Source organism: Electrophorus electricus, chromosome 19 (genome assembly GCF_041902795.1).
Source record: "Electrophorus electricus isolate QZ-2024a chromosome 19, ASM4190279v1, whole genome shotgun sequence".
Classification (NCBI taxonomy): domain Eukaryota; kingdom Metazoa; phylum Chordata; class Actinopteri; order Gymnotiformes; family Gymnotidae; genus Electrophorus; species Electrophorus electricus.
The window spans coordinates 17,320,098-17,347,500 of record NC_137515.1 but is presented as its reverse complement, the minus strand read 5'-3'; the positions used below and the strand labels follow the sequence as shown (position 1 = coordinate 17,347,500).

General features: G+C 40.8%; 2 protein-coding genes across 3 annotated transcripts in view; both read left to right on the top strand.

Annotated features, from left to right (window-relative positions):
- ripk4 (receptor-interacting serine-threonine kinase 4) overlaps positions 1–8,088 on the top strand; it is a 14,612-nt gene extending 6,524 nt beyond the window's left edge. For both annotated transcript variants that reach the window (XM_035535257.2, XM_027001528.3), the window contains exons 2-8: positions 1,268–1,559; positions 2,617–2,765; positions 2,925–2,974; positions 3,853–4,011; positions 4,280–4,389; positions 5,233–5,476; positions 5,688–8,088. In XM_035535257.2, the coding sequence (XP_035391150.1) occupies positions 1,302–1,559; positions 2,617–2,765; positions 2,925–2,974; positions 3,853–4,011; positions 4,280–4,389; positions 5,233–5,476; positions 5,688–6,997 (2,280 nt within the window). In that variant the 5' untranslated portion in view covers positions 1,268–1,301 and the 3' untranslated portion in view covers positions 6,998–8,088. The remainder of the gene's footprint in view (positions 1–1,267; positions 1,560–2,616; positions 2,766–2,924; positions 2,975–3,852; positions 4,012–4,279; positions 4,390–5,232; positions 5,477–5,687) is intronic.
- Positions 8,089–13,181: 5,093 nt separating this feature from the next.
- On the top strand, positions 13,182–27,081 carry c19h21orf91 (chromosome 19 C21orf91 homolog). The gene is made up of 5 exons (XM_027001611.3): positions 13,182–13,305; positions 14,623–14,751; positions 22,484–22,963; positions 23,584–23,646; positions 24,146–27,081. The coding sequence occupies exons 2-5, from the start codon at positions 14,628–14,630 to the stop codon at positions 24,310–24,312; spliced, it is 834 nt and encodes a 277-aa protein (XP_026857412.1). The 5' UTR covers positions 13,182–13,305; positions 14,623–14,627; the 3' UTR covers positions 24,313–27,081.
- The last annotated feature ends 322 nt before the right edge of the window (positions 27,082–27,403 follow it).

The following is a 27,403-nucleotide window of genomic DNA, read 5'->3' as shown; positions in this document are numbered from 1 at the left end:
TACAAACAATCTGTAAACTCTACTCAAAAGCAGGCTTTGTCCTCCCTGCTTCTGCCTTGCTGGGGTTTGGGAAGACAATGTGCAGAGTTGACAAACCGGTTGCACTGGACCAGGGTTTTTCTTTTCTTAAGCAGAGCTTTTGTTTGATTCTAAGAGGTTGAAGGAGGAGATTAGACAGATGGAATATACCCAATTCCTCTTCACTCTCTCCCCCTTTTCTCTTCCCTACCCCTCATTTGTCACCTCCAAAAAATTCAGGCTGCCTTATGACTATTGGTTTTTCTTTGCCGTTTTAAAGAGCCTAAGACTGTTTGGGGTTTTTTTTGGTTGTTGTTTTTTTTTTTTCCCCCCAAGCCTCTTTCTTGCTATTAGCAAATTGATGCAGTATAATTCTTGAATCAGTAGCACACTTAAGATTGTTCTAGAATGGTTAAATGCATAAATTTGTAGCATTGCCAGTGAGCCAATCATTTGATGACATTGGCACAGATATTGTACAAGCAAGCAAAGCAGAGTTTTTAGTAGATTGTGTGGGTCTCACTTTATTACATTTTTGTTCTGGATTGTTTAAAAGATGGTGTGTAATTTCATATTTGACAAAAGTTATAGATATAGAGTTGATTACATCAAATACTAAAAAGTATGCTTCTGATGTAATGTCACTATAAAATATGAACTATGAAATCACTGTATGTGGTGACATGAGTCATGGTTTGCGTCTAGACAGGAAGTAATATTCTAAAATAATCTCTTTTACTTTGTACATGTCGCATATATCTGTCTGGATCGCTGCATCTGGCATTGAATTATATCTTGAAATTTCTATGGTGGAATATGAATGTGATCTGTTTAAAAAAAACTGTTAGATGCTTGTTTGATATAGGGAAAAATCAGATATGACTTACTGACTGCATGTGAAAAGAGTTCTCATTTCTAATACACTTTGGTATGAGTGTGGAATTCAATTCACACAAACTAATGTGACTAATAAATTCTGTTGTGGTACAAGCAGTAAAGTTATAGTTGGAGGCTACAGTGGAATTCCATTGAAAACCTGCATTAAAAAGTCAGCCCTCGACACCTACACAGTCATTGAATCAGAATATTGTAACTTCCTCATCTTTAGGCCCGGCATATCTGGCAGTCACTTTATCTTCCCTTACTTCACTTGAGTCACACTTGTCAGTTGTTTATCATGTTCGTCTGTAGTTGTGCAATGATAATGGTGTTTTGATTGTGGTTTGTTTGTTTTTCATCTTGATCACAGGGAGCGCAGCGAGCTCCTTGAGGAGGCCAATAAGATGGAGGCGGCAAAGTTCCGGTACATCCTCCCTGTGTATGGGATTTGCAGTGACCCACTGGGGCTGGTGATGGAGTACATGGAGACAGGTTCCCTAGAGATGCTCCTGGCCTCTGAGCCGTTGCCATGGGAACTGCGCTTCCGCATCATCCACGAGACGGCAGTTGGCATGAACTTCCTGCACTGCATGAACCCACCTCTGCTCCACCTGGACCTGAAACCAGCCAACATACTGCTGGACGCCCACTACCATGTCAAAGTGAGTCAGACTGGGTCACACTTCCATCCCTGATGGGGAAAACCTGGCTTGGTCTACTGCAGGCTTGGGTCATCCGTGGAGTGACGGAGCATAAAATCAAGTGGGCTGAACACTCAGTCTGCACATCTGATTGCTGCAAACCATGTGAGACTGTCCATGTGTGTTTGTGTGGAATATTTTTACCATGCAGTAGGATACCTGGTTCCAGTGAACTTCAGTTTTACATGACAGTAGTCACTCAGATAAGTAAATCAGTGTGCTGCTTTTTGGAAATGCATTAAGCTACCGCATTTTTGCTAACTGATTTGCTAGTAGTGGACTGTAGGTGTTATTTAGGGTATTTGTACAAAGAAGCAGGATAAGTATACAATCAGTTTAAATTCATATTGACATTCGTTTATTAATTATAACACATTTCTGAGATGAAAAGCATGGACCTCAAATATGCCCGAGCTTTAAACATGCATGAGCATTTGTGTTTGGAAACATGCAAGATTTCACAAGCCATGAGGGTACAGGAATTTTCCCGGCACTCACCTTCGTTTCCATGCCGATTCCCTGAGGGCAGAAATGCTTTCCCAGCCATTATCCCGTTGTTGCCTGTCCTCCCTATGGATGAGTAAGTGCAGGGTGGGAGGATGGGTGGGAAATCGTTCCCCCGGCCTGAAAAGGCTGGATGGAAATACTCGGCCCGGGCCAGTCTGAACAGGCTGACACTAAGCAGGCTTAATGCATGGCAGGCACACACCTGAGCACGCACACACACACACGCAGACGCGGGACCTTCCTGACTTGCAGGGCAAGCCAAGGGCACGGCAACACGCAACCCGCCTTCCTGGAAACTGGCATGCCTCAAAGCCAGTACACAACATAAAACCACTCATCTCAGCAACATTACATTCAAGCTTTAATCAGGCTGTAGTGTTTGGGTGGAGGTGAAGGGAGAGGTTGTTTTGGTCCCAGATTTGCTTCGTTACAGCCCTAAAGGGTTAAAGTGGATGGCGTAAGGTGAGTCGCAGATGGAGCCGTGAATTGACAAACTCTGCTGTTTTTCTAGATCTCAGACTTTGGCCTGGCCAGGTGGAACGGCTTTGCCAGGAACGATGACATGAGCCGCGATGGCTTCTGTGGCACCATTGCCTACCTCCCTCCCGAGAGGATCATAGAGAAGGACAGGGTCTCTGACACCAAGCACGATGTATACAGGTCAGCACCTTTGCCTTCGTGAAAGTAGCTCATGAGGCAGCTCTGAGGTCATACACCGACTGAGTTCTAATGCATTACAAGAAGTTAACAAAGAGACATGCGATCAGTGTTCTTAGCGTTAATGTTAATGTTCTGCCAAACCTCTTTCTCTTCACCCAGCTTTTCGATCGTTATCTGGGGGATTCTCACACAAAAGAAACCATATCAAGGTGAGATATAAAGGAGTTATGTTTCTTGGGTTCTACACTTGGCTCATGTCCATGTGCTCTGGGTCGTCTGGGTGTTAATTAACCCACTGGCGTCAGGGCCATCACTGCATCTAAGAGATATTTTAATTCAAATTTAGAGATCAGTCAGGTAGCTTCAAAATTCAGGAAAATTGAATTGCTCCAGGGGATTTAAAATCCTAATAGTACTTTAATTATTAATAGTTAATATTTTCTTTAACTACAGGGCTTCCAGGGCAGGTCAGCAGAGGCTGATGAGAGATGGCAAGATGTTTTTTTACATGTGGTTGAATGACTTTTGTTGTAACAGAATGAACACTACTGCTCATAGGCAAGAACATGAGCTGTGGTTTTTAGCTCCAGGGACTGGAACCAGTGAAGCATCTGGGAGGCCGTCTGTCTTTAGTACAAAAATCTTTTGTAGCAGAACGATGCTGGAAAGCTGGCATCCAAAACCATAGTCTGTGTTGGTATAGGAGAACAAAAGTCACCTGGCAAGAAAGAAATCACATCTTTCAGTGTTGATATATGGACTTAATATAAGAAATATAAAGAACATCTTCAAGCTCTCAGAAATCTTTATCTCTGTACCTCAGTTCAGTAGAGTAATCTTCTATTGTTCTGTTTTTCCTTCAGCTAGCTTAGTCATACGCACCCTTTCCCCAATGCAGGGCAACACTGTGTATGTATCACATATCGACTGTCTCGTAAACTGAAACCTTTCCCCCTGTTTAAAAAAAAAAAAAAAGAGCAACTTTGTTCCATTTGCTGATACTGCGGCACTAGTGCTGCATTTGAGAACAGCAGAGAGGCCAGAGACCTGAAAGCTTTTGCTCTGTTTCTCCCATTGGGGCCCATAGGGGAGAACAACATTCTGCACATCATGGTGAAAGTGGTGAAGGGGGTGCGCCCGGAGCTGAGCGCCGTGCCCCGCAGTCGACCCCAGGCGTGCTCAGGCTTCCTTGGCCTGATGCAGAAATGCTGGAGCCCCTCTCCAGAGGCCAGGCCCAGCTTCCAGGGTAAATAATGACACATTACACACAGCAGCGCTGTCGTCGTGTAGGACCTGTTCCACGGGAGCGCCGCTCTGCCGATTTGCAGAGGCCGGGCAGATATAACTCAGTTGTTTTAATTGACAGATAGAGCACTTTAAACTATAAACTCTTCATAAACACTAAGAAAGGAGCACCTACAGGGATACATTTCTCTTCCCAGTCACTATTTAATTAATTTCTGTCATTTCTATGCAGTATGATTTAGTACAGTGCTGTTTGCTGTTTCCTGCAGAGATTACATCCGAGGCTGAGGAACTGTGTTCCAAACCCCACGATGAGTCCAGAGTGTCAGTGTCTGACTCAGACTGCTCCCCCTGCCTGGCTCCACTGCGTTCCGAACAGGTAAGACCAGCAAGCATGCACGTACCCCCCCCCCCCCCCCCACACACACACACACACACCAACGCACTGACTTTTTATGACTACCTAGGGCAGCAACAGTAAAAGTCACACTGGGTCTCTGTGGCATTACTGAAGCTAAACACTGACATACCTTTTATCATTCTTTATTCTGTGAACCATCCATTTTCTATTTATTTATTTTTTTGTTCTTTGACATTTCTTCATCTCACCCTTACATTTTACATTCTCATATTTCTCCATATCAAACATTCTTTTCTTCCATAATTCAATAACCTCCCGAGCATAGGGTACGTTGAGAACACGCAAAACGTTCTGTCACTAAGCAACATGAAATCCATGTTAGGCATGACTGATTGTCAGAATCAAGGTTCAGGCATTGGGTAGCTGAGTGGCATTTGTTGCTGTGTTTTTTGAAGCACGTACCACAAATGTTTGGTCTAAGTGATGACATCCCAGCAAGGTGAGAAAATGCAACAGTACAAGATTATTCAACCTGCATTCATAGGCCAAGTCATTTCCTGTATGAGCAGAATGCATTGCATGTACTTGGTTACTTATTTATTATTTATACATTTATATATTTTTGTACATTCGTTGATCAGTAAACCAAAAAGTTTAATTATTTGAATTTCAGTGGGGAATCCATTGAGCTGAACTGAATAAACCAAATCTTTTAGAATTCATTGGAGATTTCACAGTATGTTTTTACAAGCTGTACATGTGAATTTCTGTGGAAATACCTGTGCACACAAGCACTTTTAGTGCTTTAGTTTTTAGCTAATTTCTCAATATAGTCTGTTTCTTTATTTCCTTTTTTTATAGACCAAGGAGCAAAAGGCGGTGCGGCCGAAGTCGGCCCTGCTGCCGGAGAAGGACTACACGCTTTCGGAGCTGCTGAGTCAGATAGACTCGGGGCTCTCTCGCAGCTTTGACCACATCAAAGAGGGCAGCCTGGAGAGCAAGGACAATAACACCAAGAGGCTGTCGGGCATCTCCTCAGTGGACTCGGCCTTCTCCTCCCAAGGCTCCATCACCCTCTCGTTTGAAAAAGAGAACTCCACTAATGGTGAGAGAGGTGCAGCTCTCTGCTGAGAACAGCCATACGTGAAAACATAAATGACTCCTTTATTCCAAACCACTGAGTATAAATCTCTGTTAATAACAACGAGTAATATTTTGTACAATTAACTTGTATCCTAAGACTCTTTTTTTTTCTTTTTTTTCTTTTTTTTAAATGTTTCCAGACCTGTAATTCTGTACGTTTCTGTTTTGATCAGAGTCAAGTGAACTGCAGAAGAAAAAACTGTGTGAAGCCATCCGCACAGAGGACATCGCTAAACTAATGAAGATACTTCAGCCACAGGACGTTGACCTGCTTCTGGATGGGGGCAGTAGCCTGCTTCACTATGCAGTAGGGCTGGCTAATGAGGAAGCAGTCAAGTTCCTTCTGCTCAATAACTGTAGCCCCAACCTGCCTGACTCACGTGGGACCACGCCCCTCCACCTGGCCACGGAGAAGCGCATGAAGGGCGTGGTTGAGATCCTGCTGAGCCGCAAGATCACCAATGTGAACGCGAAGGATGAGGACCAGTACACGCCGCTCCACTTTGCCGCTCAGAAGGGTGACGAGGCGCTGACCCGCCTGCTCCTAGATCGTTCCGCTTCCATAAATGAGGTGGACGCACAGGGGCGCACGCCCACACACGTGGCATGCCAACACGGCCAGGAGAACGTGGTGCGCGTGCTTCTGAGCCGCGGCGCCGACGTGCACGTGCGTGGAAAGGACGACTGGACGGCGCTGCACCTGGCTGCTTGGAGCGGGCACCTGGGCATCGTGAAGCTGCTGGTGAAACAGGCAGGCGCCGACGTGGACGGGCAAACGGCAGACGGACGCACGCCGCTGCACCTGGCTTCGCAGCGTGGGCAGTACCGAGTGGCTCGGATCCTGGTGGAGCTGGGCGCCAACGTGAACCTGACGTCAGCTGGCCTGCACACGCCACTGCACGCCGCCGCTGACACAGGCCACACCAGCACATCACGGCTGCTGCTCAAGCACGGCGCTGATGCCGAGAGCCGCACAGCGCAGGGCTGCACACCGCTGCACCTGGCCGCCCGCCGTGGCCATCTGGCCACCATCAGGATGCTCCTGGAGGAGGGTGCCGACCAGCGTAGCGCCGACTGTGCCCTGCGCACACCCTGCCACCTGGCAGCTGAGGGTGGCCACTGCGACGTCCTGAAGGAGTTCCTGCGGAGGTGGCCAGAGGTGGCTGGTGCACAGGATGAGGGCGGCCTCACGCCGCTCCACCTGGCTGTACGTGGCGGATACACGGATGCCATCTGCCTGCTGCTGAGCCGCAGCACCGACGGCCTGCCCCCCTCGCCAATGAGCCCTGCCCCAGAGATTCCAAGCCCCTCCTCTATGCCCATGAACCCCGCCCCAGAGCATCCCAGACCCTCCCCGGTGCCCATGAGCCCTGCACCTGGGGGGCCCCACAGGAAAGTGGTCATACTGAAACTGACCGAGCAGGAGGGCATCGAGCCAACGCAGGACACCACAAACTCGTTGTGCACGTCATCTCCCTGCTGAGAAAAGTGACCTAGACTGCACTGTGAGTCTCTCAGTCCTGACAATCTATTTTCCCAAAAATATGCTGAATTATGGACTATTACACACATGGGCAAAAGAGGGATTTGATGGCCCAGCTCTGCTTTATGTATATATTGTAATTATTTGGTTGTGGCCATAAGAATATAGTTACCTCTCAGATGTTATTACTTCTCTGGACTTTTCTCTGGGCTCTTAAAGACTTCTCCAGCAGTAAAAATATTTCTGATTGGGAAAAGGATATTGTAAATACTCATATTGTATATAGAAATAGTAGAACATTCAGTGATTATTGCTGTGCCCATGTCAACAAGGACTCCCTATTCATTCTTTTGCTGAATTTTAACCTTTTATATGTTTGTCATTTTTAACATTGTTACCTTTCTGCCAAGTCTTGTATTGTTTAATTGTCCACTATTCCTGTGTTACTAAATCAGACATCCAATTCATGTAGCCTCCAGGCAAGCTTCCTTCATTCTAAAGAAAATAATTTTCAAAGATTTAAAAACAGAAGAATGCCTGACATATGAAAAGACTTTTTTTTACTCAGTTAAGTTTATCAGCGCCCGTAAGATATCACCTGATAGCTGCTGACTTGGCCATAATGTACATTACTCCAGAAACCATGAGGTTAATTATACCGTTAGAATAGCTTTGGTCCATCATGACAGACGGGAGCATGTCTAGAGCTACTTGGCTCACGCTATGGGAACCGAGCCTGAGGGAGCTCGCAGGTGGTGTGTGGTGGGGAGTACTGGGGGCTGCTCCACCCCCTGCTGATACCCTCATTTGGAGCCCGTTGGCCAATTCCTCAGACCACCTTATCTTTTCATCAGTGTAAAACCACAGTGCCATGTCTTGCTGACGCCACGGGAACTTGAGCTTTCGCAATCTCCAATTTGAGACGCTCAGAGTGGAACATCCACCCTGCTAATTGCTAGGTTTTTTACGTCTCCTGTTTGCAGAGAGCTACCAAATAGACTGGCTAATGCTGTGTGTGTGTGTGTGTGTGTGTGTGTGTGTGTGTGTGTGTGTGTGTGTGTGTGTGTGTGTGTGTGTGTGTGTGTGTGTGTGTTTAGTAAAAATCTTATGTGAGAGCATATATTTTTGCTGCCACATGTTCTGTCATCAGTAGCCTTATGTAGACAATAGTCCTTTGCTAGCCAGCAGTCCTTACATTGACATTAATTTGTATTTAGGTCATAAACAGATTTTTTCATCTTATATTTTTGTACACATTTTCCCCAATGTACCTATATTGTTTGCACAGTTTCACTTTTGTATTTGATGGAAAATTAAAGTACATCATGTGTAATAATTAGTACTTGTCTCTATGGTTTTCTAGTATAGGCTTAAATAACAAGGTTTGTACTATTGAATCAGCTGGCCAAGAAGGAATAAGACAGTAAATACTGTTAAAAATAATGGGACTGTTATTGGATACCATTATATACCACTGACACAGTAACATGATGTTTCATTATGATGTCTAGTATTATAAAATTAGACCAGGCCAACATGGTCCCACTCTGTCACATCTGTCACATTATCGAATTCAAGACTGATGGTCTTTCCAAACATCTGAAAATTACACTGCTGACCAAAATTCTCCATGTCATTGAAGACGTCCATGGTGTTGGCTGCCTCTGTGGCAGAGACAGGCACTCAGGATCCATCAGGAGGTGCTCTAAACAGACCTCCTGGTCAAGAGAGTACTGATCAGTCATGGCAATGTAACCGCTGCTTGTTTCCTCGGCGGGTGCTTTCTGCTCTGGTTCTACCAGTGTCTCAGGAAACCATGCTATTGCAGCCTCAGGGCTATACTGGAACATCCTCATGGCATCCTCCAGAGATGTCACCTCAGGGAGGCTTTTGTCTTCAGGGATACCTAATCCACCCCCGAGGCCTGGCTGGCTGGTGTAGGTAAGGGTGACGGGGGCAGGTGCCTGGGTCTCGGTGGAAAAGTCAGACATTCGACCCAGGCCGTAGGGGTAGGCACCAGCAGTATACATTTGCAACCCGTGGGCCTGCAGTAGGACAGCATGCTCAGGTGTGGGCCACACAGGCAGACAGACCTGCTCACTGACCTGGGGATGGATAAAATGCAATGGAACCTCTACAGAGGATGGAACCTCTGACACTATATTTACCCCCTGGACTGAAGCATAACATGGATGGAGATTTTGAAACCTGACTGGGACTATAGTTTGGTGACTTTCCTGCTCATAACTATAGCACATGTGCCTACTGTTGTAGTCTGTTGTCCAGGCATCAGGGCACCACTGTGTAGCCAGGCACTCATGATGTAGTCTGAAGGATGGTAACCAACAGGAGTCATTGAAGGCCCAGTGAAAGGAAGATATCTCTGCTGGGGTATGTGGGTAGCTGGAGGTCCCACCATTACAATGCTGTAAGGCTGCGCTATATTGTAAAGCCACTGTTCCTGGAGCTGCTCTGTCCTGTATAGGCTCTGAGTGACCAAGCTGCCTAGTTTGATTGTGGGATTCATCTTTGATCTACCAACAGAGAGTTACAGGTTAGTGCTGGCTGTATATGAAAAGATTCTTATTTTTTATAGAGTGCAATTTTACTGTATAATAAATCTTATATAAAAGTACTAAACAGAATGAAAAATACTAATGAAGAATAAGGCAGAATGTTAGTGGTAATATGTTTCTGGTTTACCTTTTCAGATGAAATGAGGGGTATTCAAATTTCTTAATAGCTGAGAAAATGTGTAAAGATTAGGAATCTGAGCTTCTTTGTCATGCTTCTTTGTCGTTTGACATGACTGAAATAGCAGTACTATCATTTTCCAAGTCTGTATAATAATGTATTTTTTTATATTATTGTACATTAACAGAACTGTAAACATTCTGTTACATGGATACCATATTCTTTTGAATTAAATGGAATCCTAAACTTTGCATTCTAAGTATTATGAGAACTTCTCTTAATGTGCAAGTATCTGGTATTTTCTTAATACGTAAATAAGTCACCATTGAAATAGGCATTGCTCTCTACTAAAGAAAGTAGCAAAGGAGACCACAAAGGCAACATGAATGCAACAAAATACAAGACTGACAGAAAATAATAAAAGTGCATTTTAACTAATGCACAGGTGAATACTTGTTGCTATAGTATTTTAGGACATCTTAAATCAGACCCTTTCTTTTTGTTTCCTTCCGGATGCACACTCTTCACACACCCTGCACTTCAAGTATGTGCGTGTGTAAACCTCTGACTCACTAAAATCTACAATATTAGGCCTGGTGACTTATCTGCAGTGAAGCATTCATACCCTGCGTTAACTCTATAGCCCACTGTAATTACACCATGTGGGTGTGTAGATCTCTATTGTGTTCAGAAGTGTCTTCAGTGAGAGATATTTCTGTTCTGCCTCTGGCCCACAGTTTAATGGTAAGAGGTTTATTTACAGGGAACTGAGGTATACATTAGATAATAAATATAATCTAAATGTTGACAGTTTTGTTAAAGTGTATTCTTTCCTTTTTACACATAAAAATAAAAGGAATATTTTTACCCAAAATTTCAATTTCATTGCTATTGCCTTGTTAGTCCAGAATTCAAATGGATAAACACCTACATGAATAAATTAAAAATTGATACATTTTCAAAACACATTTAAAAATACATTCAAATGGCAAACTAAAGATGTAGTCTAAGGCAGCATGTAACCTCAAACAATGTGTGCGTGTGTACCTGTGTGTGTGGGTGGGTGAGAGCACAACATTAGCATATCAATTTTATAAGACAAAGACAAACTGAAGATTTGGAGCCTTTTTACCCAGTCTTTAAAACTGGCTGAACTCGTCACACGGCCTATGAGCTGGTGCTTTGGAGCACAGGAACAGGCTGAGACATGCACACACACACACACACACACACACACACACACACACACACACACACACCAACAGATACACACATCACTTAGCAGTAGTGCAGTGGGTGCTTAAGGAGAGACAGTGAATTTATCAGTCATTTATGGCTGGTTTTTGAGAACAGACACACATTCACACGCATATGTTGAAGATTTCCTGGACGGATGCTCATGTGACCACAAGGTGTTCCTACCTGTGTTAATTGTTTATGTTTGTCACCTGAGTGGACTCTTTAAAAGGTGAATAGCAAGAGACTTGACTTGCCTTTATCTGATTAAGGCCATACAGGCTGAAATGTCATGATGCTTTTAATGTAGTTTGGTAATAAATACATTTTAATGGAGTTGGAGTTGCACCTTCCCGACAGTTTGTATGGAAAGACAACAAATATATTTGATATGGACATGTTAATCTTGTCCTCACTACTGTGCACCCTGGTGATTCCTTCCTATTAATCTTCCATTTGTCATCAATCTCTTTCAGTGTACTCTCAGCCTATATACCAGGCCATGCCATACTTCATTAAACTAATTTAGCTTCTTTCCTAGGCATAAACTAAACCCAGTCCCCTGAGTGATTACAGTGCCCATGGTGATATACTCTTAGTCTAGGGCTAACATGAGCAATGGCAGTGAAGTTTTATCAAAATGAACCTACTCTAAAATCTTTTTTAAAATTCTTTTTGCTTTCTTTTTTAATGTTTGTGTTAATGTTTAGCCTCACCTTCACTCAGAGTACACAGCTGATATAACAGTTGGAAGGGTTACAGGGAGCAAAACCCTGTAACCCTGTAAAAAGCGAAGGTGTGATATACAGACTGCCAACATCCACAACATGCAGGTGTTTCCTTGAAGCAGTCTTGTGTACAACAGCAGGCTGCATGATCAAACTTGAAACACATTCCTTTCATCTTGTGATGTCTGCTGAAAATATACCGTTGCATTGCACCATCTTGTGGTAATCAGAGTGGCGGGTTGGAGAGGATTCGAGGCTATCCATTTCATGTTTATGGAATATTTCCTACTTTGTTACATCATTTATTGAATAGTTTAATACGAATTTATAAGAATATACTATCTATGCTATCAATTATCTATGCTATCAATTAAACAAGTGAATGAAAGAATGAATGAACGAATAAATATTTTGGTTGTGTATAGTGATCTGACGATTAAGTAGTCCCAATCCTAGTTATGGGAGCTCCATTTTTGTTTAACCTGCTCCAACATACTAAACCGAAGTCATGCAAGGGCTAAACCAACAGTGCTAAAACAGGTAGAACGTGGGACACACTTTGGTTTTGGACGAGCATTAATTCAAGCATTGGATTGCAATGTCACGTACAATTTCTTGGACGAGATTACCGTGTAAATACCCCTTTTAGTTCTTCTCAGAAGGGGGCGCCACGGGTCTACTGGCGGTGCTTCATATGGTACTGGGTAATGCATAATGAATAAGGCTATAGAGGCCAAATTTCGACATGAACGCGTGACTACATTGTATAAAGAGATTTTTAATGTATGTATGTATGTATTTATTTATTCATTCATTCATTCATTCATTTATTTTTAACAATTGAACTTCGTCTTAGTTATTCCGCATTTCAAACATGGGACAGTTAACTGTATGACGCACTGATCAGAAACCGAAAGAATTCCCCTATGGAATTTCCCATGTAACCAGTCAAGTCTTATAAGGCAATAAGTAAGTTATGTTTCGTCGTATTAATAGCATTACAATTTGGTGTACACGAGGAATGCAAAAATAATGGACATACGTATTAGGTTGAAAGAAGAGAAAAATGATCACGTTCAAGGGCGCTGGATACGAAGGTGGCTTGTACCATGCATAAGATACCCCTCTGTCGTTGTGAACCAATAAAAACATTACGGTGCTTATGACATAAACAATAAGGGGTTTATAAGATAATATAAAGATACATTTAAAAATACATGTGAATGGTACAACCGTATGAATAATCTAAGATAACTTTGGGATATGATCCAGAAAAACCTGATTACAGAAATCATGATGATCCTTAAATACTATCGACCATTCACTTTGCCACTTATAATTACGTATTATTTTTAATCCGCATTCATTTCAAGACAACAAATGAGGTATGTTATGGTTTAATACCAAGGGTTCATAATACCGAGGGTTCAGTGGTGGCTGGTGCCTGTAATCCCCCTCTGTCGGAGTCTTTATGGGTGATTCGGGAACGGGCACAGGCTCCGCCTCCGTTCGCGAGCGCCGCTGTACTGGTAGCCGCCGTCCTTTCCAGTAACGATATTGGTTCCCGTCTAAGTAGCGTCTCACGCACGAAGGCTGCCCGTTAATTTCTTCTAGTTTGTCTTTGGGATTTCGTTGACGACGCCAAATAAGGTAGTATCCATTTATCGTGATATTCTTGTTTTGTGTTGTGAAATTAAGTGGTTATTGAGAAGAGACGTGTTTTGGCGTGATAGTTAGTTTAAGCTAAATAACGGTCAACTCTTCGTGAGGGGGAAACGGCTTAGCGAGCCAGCTAATTAGATATGCTACTTAGCCTAGCTAGCGTTAGCAAACAGGGTTATTAACGCCGTTTATAACGCCGTTTAATGATTTGTTGAGTTTTGACTGACAACGCCAGCTTGTGTGTTTCACTGACATTTACAGATCAAATACTTGCTAGGTTTGCTAGCGTTTACGCTAGCTGACTAACGCGTTTTTCATAAGGTGCGAGCTAGGTTAACCACTGGTACAAAAAGCTGTGAAGCTGTTTATTAGCTAGATGGCTAGCTAGATAGATGGCATTGCGGACTAGTTAATAAACGCATTTTGTTCATGGTCAGCGTCTATTGACCTTAACAGTATTGAAGTATGGCAGTTGGTGTTAACAATCGGTAGGTAACTTTAAAAAGTGAGTTTTTAAAAACGTTGTTTACAAGATCTCCCCGTAAACGTGATTTAATTAATATTGGTCAGCACAGAACGCACAGGATTAAATAGACGGAGCCCTAGAGCATATCTAGTACAGCTAGACGATACAAGCAAGGAATAGCTGCACCTTTTGTCTTGGGGTTTTTGATTTGGATGTTCTTTAAAAATGTAAGATTTAAAATATTTGCTCCCATATTTATCAGTATGTTGTGTGTTAAAGATTGTTTTTGGTAAAAACTTGAATTTGGAACTAAAGCATGGGTTACATCTCTCTTGCAGCTGTTCTGTACTTGCAATCAGGCAACATTCAGTAATTTCCAGGCAGAGTCATGGAACTTTTGTTTGGTTAAGAATAGTAACGATAGTACATTTGCATTGGATGGTTTTGCCTTAAATGGACATTGACACTGTATCAATATAAAAACTATCGGGCAAATCATTTTCTTTACATACAGGTACTTTGATGTATATTTCTGAGTCAAAATAATTTGCACATGTAAATCTCTCGGGGCTCACAGTAGTAGTTTATGGTGCAGTATGACCAAAACTTACACCTTTTTAGCTAGTCTTAATGGCCTTTTTCTGCAAGTGCAAACAGGTGTTAAACATCTCACCATAGGATATTTCATAACTTTAACTTTAGAGTTATATTTGGTTTGTTGTTCATGTACAACTCGCAGGCTGTTTATTGGGTAAAAAAAGACTCTGGTCTTGTACTTTAAAGATCCAGAAATGCACAGATAATACAACATTGAGCTTTTTTTTTTTATCTGTGTGCAGGTGCTATGGATGAGGAGCATTTTGTAAACATAGACCTAAATGATGACAACATCTGCAGTATCTGTAAGCTGGAGACGGAAACAGGAACGCTGTCCTTCTGCCACGTGTGTTTTGAGCTGAGCATAGAGGGTAAGCGTGTGTGCTTAGGAAAGTCAGTTAGTTTGATTTTGAAATGGCATCTTTGATTTTTTAGAATTTAAAAATGGTTCTGTGCACGTTAGGAGGAATAGTGTGTTGTGTTTTCCATTCCCTGTATATTAATCACTCAGCCTGTGTTTCCCCCATCTCATCTGCCGCTCCAACAAGCACAAGTGTTTGAAGTGCCACTTTTGCATGTAATTATCGAGTGGCTTATTGGAAAACAGCTGTGGATTCCCTGAGGACTACATTAGTAACACCATTTTTGTTTTTTGTGACCTTTTAAAAAAAAAGATTTTAAATCCAGTGTAATGCGTAGAACAACACAGAATTCTATCAAAGCTCTCTGTAGATCACACAGCATTCATAGCTTTAACCAGAAATTAATATTTGCATATTGTGCACACAGATTGCATTGTCGAAAGAACATAGTGCTTCATTTTGTTAGATACCTGGTTCAGTAGGGTTTCAAACAGTAAATGGAAACATGATGTATGTAAAGCAGATTTGAAGCAGACATTTTGAGGCTGCCATGTCATGCTTCTAAGATCCCTAACTAAGACTTTAAGATGACAGTGACATACTAAACAAAAAAAGTTTTAAATATTTTGTTTAGTGATTTTTGTTTTCTATTCATGGATGAGTATATGATGAGTATATATCAGCCTTGTTTTTCCTATACGTGAAAAAAAATGGTCTTACAAAAAACATCATTACAAATGAAAGTATATTCTGGAGGATCTTCTAAATAATGAAAATGAAACTAATGAAAATGACTCATATCTACCAATGGCTGAACAAGAGGTAGGCTACAACTTTAAAAAAACATTTGCAGAGAGTCACCAACAGAAGTTTACCGGGCTACAACCTTTTCATTTTCTTGAGTTCTCACAGTGTGCCTTCTCAATACAAAACCACTGGACACTTAACATCAAAGTCTGTGCACAAGATTAACACTTTATTTGCTTTGGGTGTGGGCCATGATTTTGCTCATCTACTTATGGCCAGGCCCCCTGAAAACTGTTGTTAGATGCAGAGGTTACATCTTTAACAGTAAATGTGTTTTTAGTTTGTGATTTTGTATACATAAGAAGTGACGAGAGTGTGTGAGTGTTGGGTGCCCAGAACTGTGAGCAGCACCACACAGCATGGCGAAATTATAAATAGAGTATTTATGGTCGTCTTGTACACTGTATATTGCTACTGTATATAGCTACAAAAGGATGCAAAACAAGGCTGAATGAAATAGTGGGCCTTGAGAATGCAGCAGACACAGAAAAAGAATCAAGAGAGAAAAAAAAACAGTGTGGTCTTAGCAAGACTGGAACGGCAAGAGTAAACACAGCCAGCAACCCGCTGTGAGTTCAGGCAAATGGCCGCGTGCCTTAGCGCAAGAGCTATTCGCCTCAGGAGAGGATGGCCCACATCGCTGCAGCTGACGCTGAGCAGCATGTTGCCTCACAGCATGGTTCATCACACTCTCCCCAAAGCAAACCTTCCCTTAGTGTAGTTTACTGCAGTGTGGTTCAGCTTACCCTGCCTCCTACAACAGCCTCGTTCTGTTTAACGGGTGGAAACAAGTAGCTCTCAAACATGCCTGTTCACCCTCAAAACACTCACTTGCATAAAGCTGTTCACTCCACTTCTTCATATACATGCATGCACTCAGAGAAACACAAACACACACCTGCAAATGTGCTGACTCTCAAAAGAGTTTCGTTGTTTTGGGCCATGAACGTGCAGTTCCATTTTCTTGCTTTGAGCTATACTTTCGTCAGGCCACTGTCGTAAAGCTTAACCAAGGAATTAGTGTCAGTAGCTGAAGAAAGTGTTTTTGTGGTTTGCTGCCACTGTGCTTAGTGGCCTTTCTCTTTGTCAGTTTTCTCTGACAGCTGTGCTGCTATGTATATTAACCCAGCAAAAACCAGGAGAACAGTCAAGTCTTACTACACAGCTTGATGCTCTGCTTCGTGTAGATTATTGAGTTCAGTGAGACTAATTCTGTCTACTGCTGTGAAACTGCAAGATAGCGCCCACTCTGTCTGCAAGGCAGAAATGCATTCCTTGAGAATTCACTTAGATTCTAATCGGCTTATATTTAGTAGATAGAACAGAGTTCATGAGCTGGAGGCTGAGGGACATACAGCAGTCACTCATCCTCTTGCATAAGAGCAGGGGAATGTGTTTTTGTCCAGTAGCTTGTTAGAATAAAATCCAGATAGAATGGCTACATAACTGGACATTCCAGAGACCCAGGTCACTTGAACAGTACTTTTAGTATGTGTTCATGTGTTTTTCTCTGTTTATTTGCAGTCATTGTTTTATGAAGCATGGTTGCAGTGGGACTTGACCTATTCACCTTCCAGGTGTACAGCTTTGTGATCGTCACTGAGCTAGAGTCATTACAGTACACATTAGATGGTGTACTATAATAAAATACTGAGTTTGCATTCTCTGCCCTGTACATGTGTGTTTCTGTGCGAGAGACTGTAGTCAAAAATAGCCTGTTTGAGTAAGGACTTTGCCTGGGTCAGCCTAATTGGTGTTTTTCAGCTGTAATTGCAACTTTTAAAACAGGGCCACTTCAAGAGATCCTGAGTTATGGCAGTAATGTGGTGTGTCAGATTCATTAATTGTTTTTTAATTGTCTTCTAACAAAACCGTGCCGTGCTCTCTTTTAAAAAACATACTCTATTTCTGAATTGCATTTCAAAGACATACTGTCTGTATTACATTGCTGCTTGTCAGCAATCTGTGTTGTCTCTGATTTTTTTCCCCCTGTTTTTTGCTGATTGGGTCCTCATCTAATATTGAGGATCTCTGTTCTGCATCGTCTAACTGGTGTTGTTAAAATTGCTGTTGCTACACATACTTGGAGAAGGGGGGGTTTTGATGCTTTTTGGAAAGTAAGCTCTAAGCATTGACCTTACCACACTGAGAGAAAACAGTATTAGCAAAATGCAGAATCCAAAAAGTGAAGTGATTAAATAGCAGACTGGGACATATTCAGAAATCAGTTTAAAAGAGTTTTCTATATCCAGCAAAAAATGGCAAAATCACAGAATAGGCTATAAATACCTTTCTAAAGTCACTGGATTTAACTACCAGAGGAGTAATTCAAGTTTATTTATTAAGCACAGACAAGACCTGGCTACACTGTATGACGAGCAGTATTTAAAATCCGAATAATCATTAACAGTAGCACTTTATACCAGCATTGTAAATGCTGATAGCAGTTGAGTGAACCGATATTGATGATCTTAACAGTCCTTGGGTACACACTTCAATATTGCATACAGTGGTCACATGAATGTTTCGCCTGTCCTCGTCTGTGCAGGTGCTGACTCCACTGCAGTGGACTACTGTGTTTGAGTTTGGACAATGACCTCTGTCCCCATTTTACTAAGAGACACACTAACGCATGCACCCCTGCATGCAGAGTGCTGTTTCCAGGTTCACAGAACTGTGTCAAGGATCCAGTGTCCTTATGTAGAATTCTGGACGCTTTGAGCACAGCTAACAAACACTTTCTAGTATGTTTCACAGCTGTCCTTATCTTACTGATATGGCTAATATTTATTCAAATAATTCTGACATCTCTATTTTTGAGAGTCACCCAAAGGTATGAAATGTATGAAGAAAACCCATAAGGCAGAATGCGAACAACTAAAGTTCACACACCTTATTTGAGTAGCCTGCTTTATCTGTGCCACACTGAATCATTGTGATGAATTGCCATTGAAGTTGCTTTAGTGCGAATAAAAAGATCACTAATGTGATCCATACACTCAACAGCATCTTGACTTGAAGGTTGTGATGAAAAGACAGGTGGCATTTGCTTGATTACATATGATGCAAACTTTCCATGACAATGACCTCTCACCTTCCTCCTGGTCTCAGAGTATTATCCAAACCCAGTCTAATCTGTGTCATTCTTTTCTGATTAAAAACGAGGATTCCAGCAGCTCAGATGCACATCTGCTTGCTGATCTGTTCTTTAAAAAACATGTTAATACAACAAGCCCACAAATGTTCAGTGAACAAATATGTTGCACAAACTTGTTTGTATTTTTTCATTGAAATGCTGCCCAAACAGGTTTCATTACATTGTTAGTGTCCATCCTTGTTGATGGCAAAGTGCCTACCATGTCTACAGATACATGTTGTGGAGTTCTGCCTTGGGCCGGTACACAACATAACGTGACACAACATAACGTGAAAAAGACTTCTTTAAAGAGGATAATTGGAGCGAGTCATGCTGAAATATGGCCCAATCAAAAGAGATTTAGGAGGACCTTAGAAAAAATGGAATAAGAAAGTTAATAAGACTGAAATGAGGTGGGGTTTTTTTTTTTTTTTTTTTTTATTAAAAGATGTCAAAGAACTTGGCCCTCTGTCCACAGTAAGAAAGATTATCTGAAACATGACAATATTGCCCTGCTCTGTCTAGAGGTGTGTGTTCAAAATCCAGTGCATGTGCATGGCCTAGAATACTCAAACAAGTGAGAAAAATCACCAGTGTGACAGAAACTGCGACATAAGAAAAACATTGAATAAGACTGGAAATCAGTAGAAAGATACAATAAAAGAAACTGTTGCTCTGTAAAACACTATTGTTTCTTGTTTGAAGTTTGCTAAAGACCACCTAGATGTTGCATTATGTCGCTACTGGAACGGTGTTCTGTGTCCAAACATTTGGTAAATGTACACAACATTAGATCTTGAAGTACTGCACATAAAACATGGCACCAAATCTCATTTCAGCTGTGAAGTGTATGAAAGGGTGTCTAATGGCATGGGTCTGCTTTGCTTGGCTAGATGGCTTGCAATCATTGAAAAAGGATTGAATTCTATGATATATGAGGAAAGCATAGAATACAATGTCATGGTATTTGTCTGTGATCCAAAACACAGGAGCAAATTAACATCAGTGTTTTTCAAGCATTAGAAATTATGTATTTTAGAATGGCCAAGGCAGAACTCTGAGCTGTCTCTGAATAGAAGAATATACCTTTGATGTGCAGAACTGCTCAGCAGCTGCCACAAGACTTTGGTTGAGGTTGTTGTCAGTAAGAGGTAACACTACATTCTAAATATAGGTGCTCGTATTCACATGCTTTTATCATCTATGACCTTGATATTTTAAACCATTTGTTAAAAGAAGATATTGCACTGCAGTGCATGTTTGTTAAATAAGACTTCTTGAAGACAGTCTATATTATGACTTAAATGATTTGTGATAAATTCAACATTTTAGGTGCCATTCCTCTACAAAGCCTGGTAACTGCAAAAGAATCACAGACATTTTCTTAAAACTGTACATACTCTGAAAAACCTGATTTCAAGACATTTGGGTTAGGGAAGCATTGAATGCAGGTTTACACATGTAGAAAGAGATCCTGCTGTGAAGGCGGTTCCTTTCATTTCCACCACCCACGCACATTTTCTGAAGTTCTTATTCTTAAACTAGACCAGTCTTGGTACTACAGTAAACTGCAAACAAAAATATGGCTCTAATTTAAGAATGTGGAATAAGACAGCATTATGTTTCTAGATTTGTGTGTTTGTGTTAATTGTAGAAAATGCTGAAACTGGTGTGCTTCAATAAGGTGTAATACCTTATTGTTAAAGGGTCACTTTTAATACTGGGCATGTTTTTAGTTTGGAATAGAATTAGAATGCTTTGGTCTTGTCCATACAGTCAGATCTTGACCTTGAGATCTGTTCTGTCTGGAATACTGCTCTAAGTGTTCCTTCCTGCTGGGGAGTCTGACAAGGCTCTGTCAATGGGAGCAAAAGGGTTTGCCTCTGGTCTTTCTTCTTTTCTTAAAATATAATCCAAGCCTGTCTATGCCTAATACAAATCACAAATGTACTGTATATTAATCCTGTATTTGAGATTGTTCAAAATCTAGTGTAAGTTAGTGCACTAATACTACATATTATAAATACAACTTCTCTTAGTTTGCCCTCTACAATAGTACTACTCTTAGTTTTTCCCCTTGCCTTATAAGACATCTAGGTTTGTTTTTCTAACTAACCTGTTGGCCATCTTTTCAGGTTTTTCCTCTACAGAAAAAAAACAATGTTGATTGGAAACAGGAAGTGCAATTGATCTCATGTTTTGATGTTTGTTTGTTTGTTTTTCATGGTAATGTTATTGTGTTGGAGCGTGACTTGTCATACTGATCTAAGACACCATGTGGAATTTAAAGTCTAATGATTAAAGAGTGGAGTGAAGATGTAGGACCTAAATCACTCTGACAAAGGAAGTTTCTGCTTGTAACTGCATACTTGACTGGAGCTTGGGTTCTTGCTCAATACGTCACATTCTCTTCAACTTCCTCTTTTTGATAGCAGCTCTGAGAGCTGTAAAAAAAAAAGCTCATTGTCCTCCAAAAAAAGTTATTTTTCATTTTGTGGTTTTATCAGTTAATTATTATTAATACCTCTGTTTTAAAAGATTCATTGAAATGCCTAATTAGATTTTAGTGTGTTTTAATCAATTAAAATTTTAATGTGTTTTGTATGTTCTCACAAATGTGTTTATTTGGAACTTTTGCATAAATCTATATTTATTTTTGCTTTTGTGAAACATATTTTATCTCATAATCGCTGTATACATCTGAGCTTTCACATACACAAAAACATTACATGAAGCTTAGCACACACTCTAAGTGGACGGACATATAAACATATCTGCCAAACATCAAATTACAAAACAAAATACTAAGCAAAATCGAATTGCGTTAATAGCATTAAAACAACATAATTTAGAACCGATTGAGATGGGTGTGACACTGTCTATATTCCTGAGATGTTTTTCTTCATAGTTTTTTTAATTTTATATATATATCCCTCCCACCCACCCCACCCCACCCCACCCCATTTATTTATAGTTCTACCATCATGGTCTTAAAACTACAGGTCCCATGCGCCTACCAGTTCAGGTAGGTTCGTGGCACCTGTAGTTGGTAGTCTTCATTAACTAGTCAGTTGGCTTGTCTGCAGTAACCATGGTGTCTCTTTATAATGGATGCTTTTCAGAGGAGGAAAACAGAGGCTTTTATAACCAGAATGTTCTGATTAGATGACCATATCTGATTGCTTCCGATCCCCCATGTGTTGTTCAGACCGTAGTTCTTAAATCTTTCTATCACTAGAAAATATCAATGTTTTTTGTCCTAATGTATCCTGACTTCACACAGGCTAATACAAAAATATATTCTCGCTTATCAAACAAATAAAAATTCTACTAATATTAGATTGTGGCCAAAGTCCATTCATTAATCAACTGATAATTTACTTTGTACTCCAATGTCTAGTCTTTAGCCTTTGGCCTGTGTGTCTGTGTGTGCATTGCTGAATGGACAGCCAGCTTTTCTCTGCTTGAAAGGCTAATCCTCTGACAACTAAGCTGCTTTTGCCTGGCCATCAGAATATTCCAGTATGCTTCTTGGTTTAGCTCCAAATCTCTCTTAAAAAAAATCAGACATGGACAGGACAAAGTATGCTTCCAGCACAATAGGACATATGCATTGTGTTGATTTCTGGCATTATGGTAGCCCATATGGACAGTCAAATCAAAAATGAACATTAGTGCAATAGCTTTTTTGTTTTATGTTATAAACAATTTAATATTATGCAAGTGTGTAAATAAGTGCTATGGCGCTGATTAAACCTTTTGTATATATTCAATTATGCTGTGGTTCTTGTGCCATAGGTGTATCGACTAACACACTGTTGCACTCCACATCTTTGCGAGGGCACAGGGACTGCTTTGAAAAATACCACCTCATTGCCAACCAGAAGCTCTCTCACACCAAAGCCTCCCGGAGCGCATACGAAGGTGTGAAGCGGGCGCTAAGCCAGAGGATCAGCCGCATCGTACAGTATGCCCAGAACAGAGACTCCCAGGCCCTGGAGGCACCAGGCCACTGGGGGTCCAAGCACCAGCTTCTTTGCTACACACAGCAGGGCGACAGCAGGCTGGTAGCACAGTCAGACGCCCAGGTGCCACGCTACACCCCGCGCTGGACAGAGGAGGCATCGGCAGGCGAGCCTCAGGAGCTGGACCTTATGCAGGGCTCGCAGCAGGGGCTGTGGGAGAGCAAGCAGACCAATGCACTGCAGCAGTCAGGAGCCGGAGAGCAGAGGGATGGGGCCAGACCCAAGCAGCACACAGGGCACAGCCGTGACGAGTGTGAGTACTACAGAAATGGGACTTCAGCATGTGACACACATACACCTTCATCCACAATTTAGCCAGATGCTTATAAAACTACAGATTTTCTTGATATGTCACAAGCTGAATGTGGTAGGTTGTATTTTAAGTAATTGCAAGGGAACATTTTGAATACTGAGAGGAAACATAACAGAAGGGTGATGCGATCAAAAAAGACCAAGTAGTTGTGATTTATGCACTAAGCTTCTTATTAGTAATTTGGTATCTCTCCATTTCCCTCGTCAATAAAGCTAATAGAAGATAACTGTGATCTGAAGAACACGTGTTTCCCAAAACTCCACTTGCTGTGTCTCTTCTTCAGTAGCTACCCATCTCTCTAACTGTGCTTCACCTCTATTTCTGTGCCGCCTCCTCGTTCCTTTCATGCCTAAAGTAAAGTGCTAATATAAAAGGGAGACAGTCATTCTCATCACCATGGTCTTGTATGACTTTCATATTTCTGAGTCATGGCATTTCCCGCAAGCGTTTCTTTTGGAAGAGGACTTGGTTTATGCACTGTTCTCAGAATGTAGCATGAGTGTTAATAAAGATGGAATGCATTGGGTCTTCTGTGCTTATGGTTATACTTTTATTTCCAGTGGTGAAAATGAGTGTAGGAGAGCTCCATCAGCTGAACTCACAGCTCCTGCTGCAGATTGAAAGTAAGCTTGGAGCACCCAAGACATTTCTCATTTCTAGTTCTTGCTTTTCAGTGTACCTCAAGCCTCATTCCATACTAAGTAACTGTATGTTGATTCAAAATTCTTGATGTAGTGTTCATTCTTCATGTAGTGCAAGTCTACTGGCTAAATGACAGGAAATCTGACAAATGAAATTTATGATTTTCACTACAGGGGCTGGCCAGTAGTGGCCTGGCCATTCAGTGTTCAGTACAAGGGGCTGTGACATTATCAGTAAAACGCCACTGTCTTTGTACATGCTAACTTAGCCAGTGAACTGTGATTAGCGACTACAAGTGAAACGGACATTGTGGCGCACTTAATTGAAAAGCCTTTTTGAAGGCTATCCTCCAATGAAAATCTCACAATAATTAAATGAGGTTGGCCTGCTCCATGCCAGAAAGGAAAAAGTTATCTAGATGCATCTTGTGCACTTCTCCACATAGTTAGCTATCTTATTCTCATGCCTTCTCTCACACAGAGGTCTTCGAAGAGCTTTCGGCAGCTGTTCAGGAGAAGGACTCTCTGGCATCTCAGCTTCATGTGCGCCACATTGCCATCGAGCAGCTTTTCAAAAACTGTGCCAAGCTCCCCTGGCTCCAGATCGGCCGGGCAGGAGTCAAAGCCAGCAGCGCCCCAGTGGAATGAAATGTGAGTTGGGCACAAGTGTGTCAATAACTGCCTCCAGACTAAGGAGGGCAAAGAGAGTAGCCTAAACTAGTGGTCAAATCTGAAAGACAGAACTTAAGTTACGCCTGAGTGACATGCTCTTCACTCGCTCAGTAAACTTTTAAGCAGATAGGATTGCTGCATTTAAAACATTTTTATAGCTGTACTTGAACAAGAGAAGCATTGAAAGAAACTTTAGAACTTCAGGGTTTTTGGAGCGACAGAGTGTTTCTGGAACTTTCCTATGGTTACTATGCAGACTGAGGTCTTCGTTTTTTATATTTTTTTATAGTTCTAATGACCATTGCTTCATCAACATAAATGTGCATAAGGCGTTTTTCATGTTGTGGTTTTATAGTTTTCTTATTTGTATTCTATTTATTGCTTTTGGTTGTCATTGTTTACTCTTTTCTCCTGTGAGCTAGACCAACTCAAGTGTGTTTTTACTGTGCTTGATGGACCATAGAGTTGGTCTAGCTGATTTGTTCTGGTGTTGCTCTGGTAACATTTGCCTAGTTAGTTTGTCTGTGTGTGTCTATTTCTCTTTGTCTGTGATCATCACAGTGGAATTTCTTAATGAGAGCTGAACAGGTTATGGTGTCCAGTTAAAATGAGACAATTTTTCTCTGTAGCAAACAAGTGCAAGACACACAACTTTGAATCAGTTTGGGTTTTAGGAGCTCTGAAGCAAGGCAGACTTTGCCTTGGTTAATCTTTGATTAATACTGAAAATGTACACACCAGGTTTTTTGTGTGTTTCTTTATTTGGGGTTTTTTAAGCATTTATCTTTTGGAGTGTGTTTTGACTCCCCCCCCCCAATCCCTGTTTGTGTCTGTGTTTTCCTAGGTAGGTCAGAATAACCCACTTGGAAAATTCTTACTTTGATCATCAAAGATGAATATATGTAGGGTTATTTTGGGGACTGTTCCCTCAGTTAAGCATGGACAAGCTTAGAAAAAAACATCTGTGCTTGTTTTGTCATTTTAAAGGGACTTTAAGCACCTTAAAAGGAATGCATAACCAAAGCCTATGTTGCCACAGGGTGACACAATTCAATACTTTTATTTTTTTCTAAAGGGTTGAATGCTGTTTATGAATAAAATGAAAAAATTGACATTTCATTTTTTCTTCCCTAGCACTGGGGTTATCTTTTTGAACCTTAATCAGATATTTCAGTTCTCCCATTATATGCAATGCTCCTCCCTCTGAGGTTTCAACATTACATGTCTTATGTTTCTTTACTGTTTTTATTGACATGAATATTTTGCAGTTTCATGCATTACTGGTTTATTACAATGCAGTTATGTTAGACCAGAGCGCCATCTTGTGATTTTGTGGAGAATCTGTTCATTGAAAATAAAAGGAAAATGTGAAACATTTTTTCTACAAAAAAAAAAATCCTAAGATTTTTAGAGTTTTTGTAAAAGGCATGCTGCTAAAGTAAGAAAGATATAACAAAAAAAATCACCTCCTGTAATCTTCCACATGGCATAAACCTGCATCTAGTTTTGGGTTCACTGATCTTGAACAGCCGGCAACATACAGATATTGAACAGCGTCACTGCCTTGCATTAAAGTCTAAGTTATGTATGAGTATTTTAACATTGAAAAGTTTTAGCATAAAATACATTTTCATCTATTGGTTTTAAAGCTTGTACTCTAGACATACTAAATTTAGATACCTGTGTTCTGTGTCTGAGAGGGAGGTGGTGTGGTGTAAGGTTCATGGGTATGCTCTACATATTCAGCAATCAGAAAATTATACATGCAGCGCACTTCTGGGAAATATTGGGTTAAAGTTCATAAGCACATCACTATCCATGACATTCAAATCAGCACATAGCAGTAAAATTGCATTTGTTAATATCACATTTGGATAAATATTGTCAATGTGCTAATAATATTAGAGGTTCTAAAAGCAGGTTTGTTAAGTTGTTCTGTACCCTGGAGGCCTGTGTGTACCATATCTTACATTATATGCAAATATTTTAAAGCACCAATATCGTTTTAAAATTAAATTTAAATCCCTCTATTAATTTAAGGTTGCACTGAAGCCTACTGAGAGTGATGCCAAGCCAATATGTGTCATTTCAAGATCAATTATACATTTCTGCTCATTTTGGGGGGAAAGGTTGCTTCTGTTCTCTTTATAAGAGATGCAAATCATACTTGACCCATCAGGGGTTTAAATGAATAACCTTTTCATATTTCTTGAGTGGTTTTAGTTATGTTTTATGTAATATGTGCTTGTGTGTTTCTTGGTATACTGTGCAATGTCAAACTGCACATCAGTTCTGTCTGTCAGAAAAGGAGCATATGAAAGCTTGTGGTAGAGAATTCTTGATTTTAATTATTTTTAATATTCTTTAGAGACATAGAACTCATTTACTATTTAATGAGTTGAGCATGCCTCATTCGTGTTGTGTAATAAATTGTTCGTTTCAGATGAAGACAAGTGCTAAAGGATTATGCACATACTGCCCAACACCCACTTTGTTTTTCTGTCACATTTATTGAATTTGGGATGGTTCAAGTAAAATGGAAATAATTCAAGTGTATATATTTATTTCATTTTTGTTATCTTCTTTGGCTTTTTATTATTTAATATCTTCCTTTTGTTAATCCCTCCTGCAATAATGTGTGTTTCTGGAATGTCCTGTATGTGAAGGTGGTATTCCAAGTGATTTGTATATTTTCTTTAAAGCTGGTAAATAAATATGAAAAAATATTTTCCTAATTATTTACTTGTGCCATGGTTTTGTGTCTACCTATCCACCAGGATAATGCAGTCACTTGTTATTAGTAGTTATGTTGCCAGGACAAATATAGCTATTGATGATGCATCTGGCCATGTTAATTTCCCACCATTTCCTTGTTTATAAAGAACATTTCTGCCTTCTGTAATTGAGACATAGTTTACAGGTCATCCTCATGATGTCTGAAGTTGCCATTTGTATTGTGTGAAGATGAACAAACATACTCAGTACAATTAAACTTGCGTGACACTTTCATCCAACACAACTTACAATTAGGAGTGAGTACAACTTGAGCAATTGAGGGTTAAGGCCC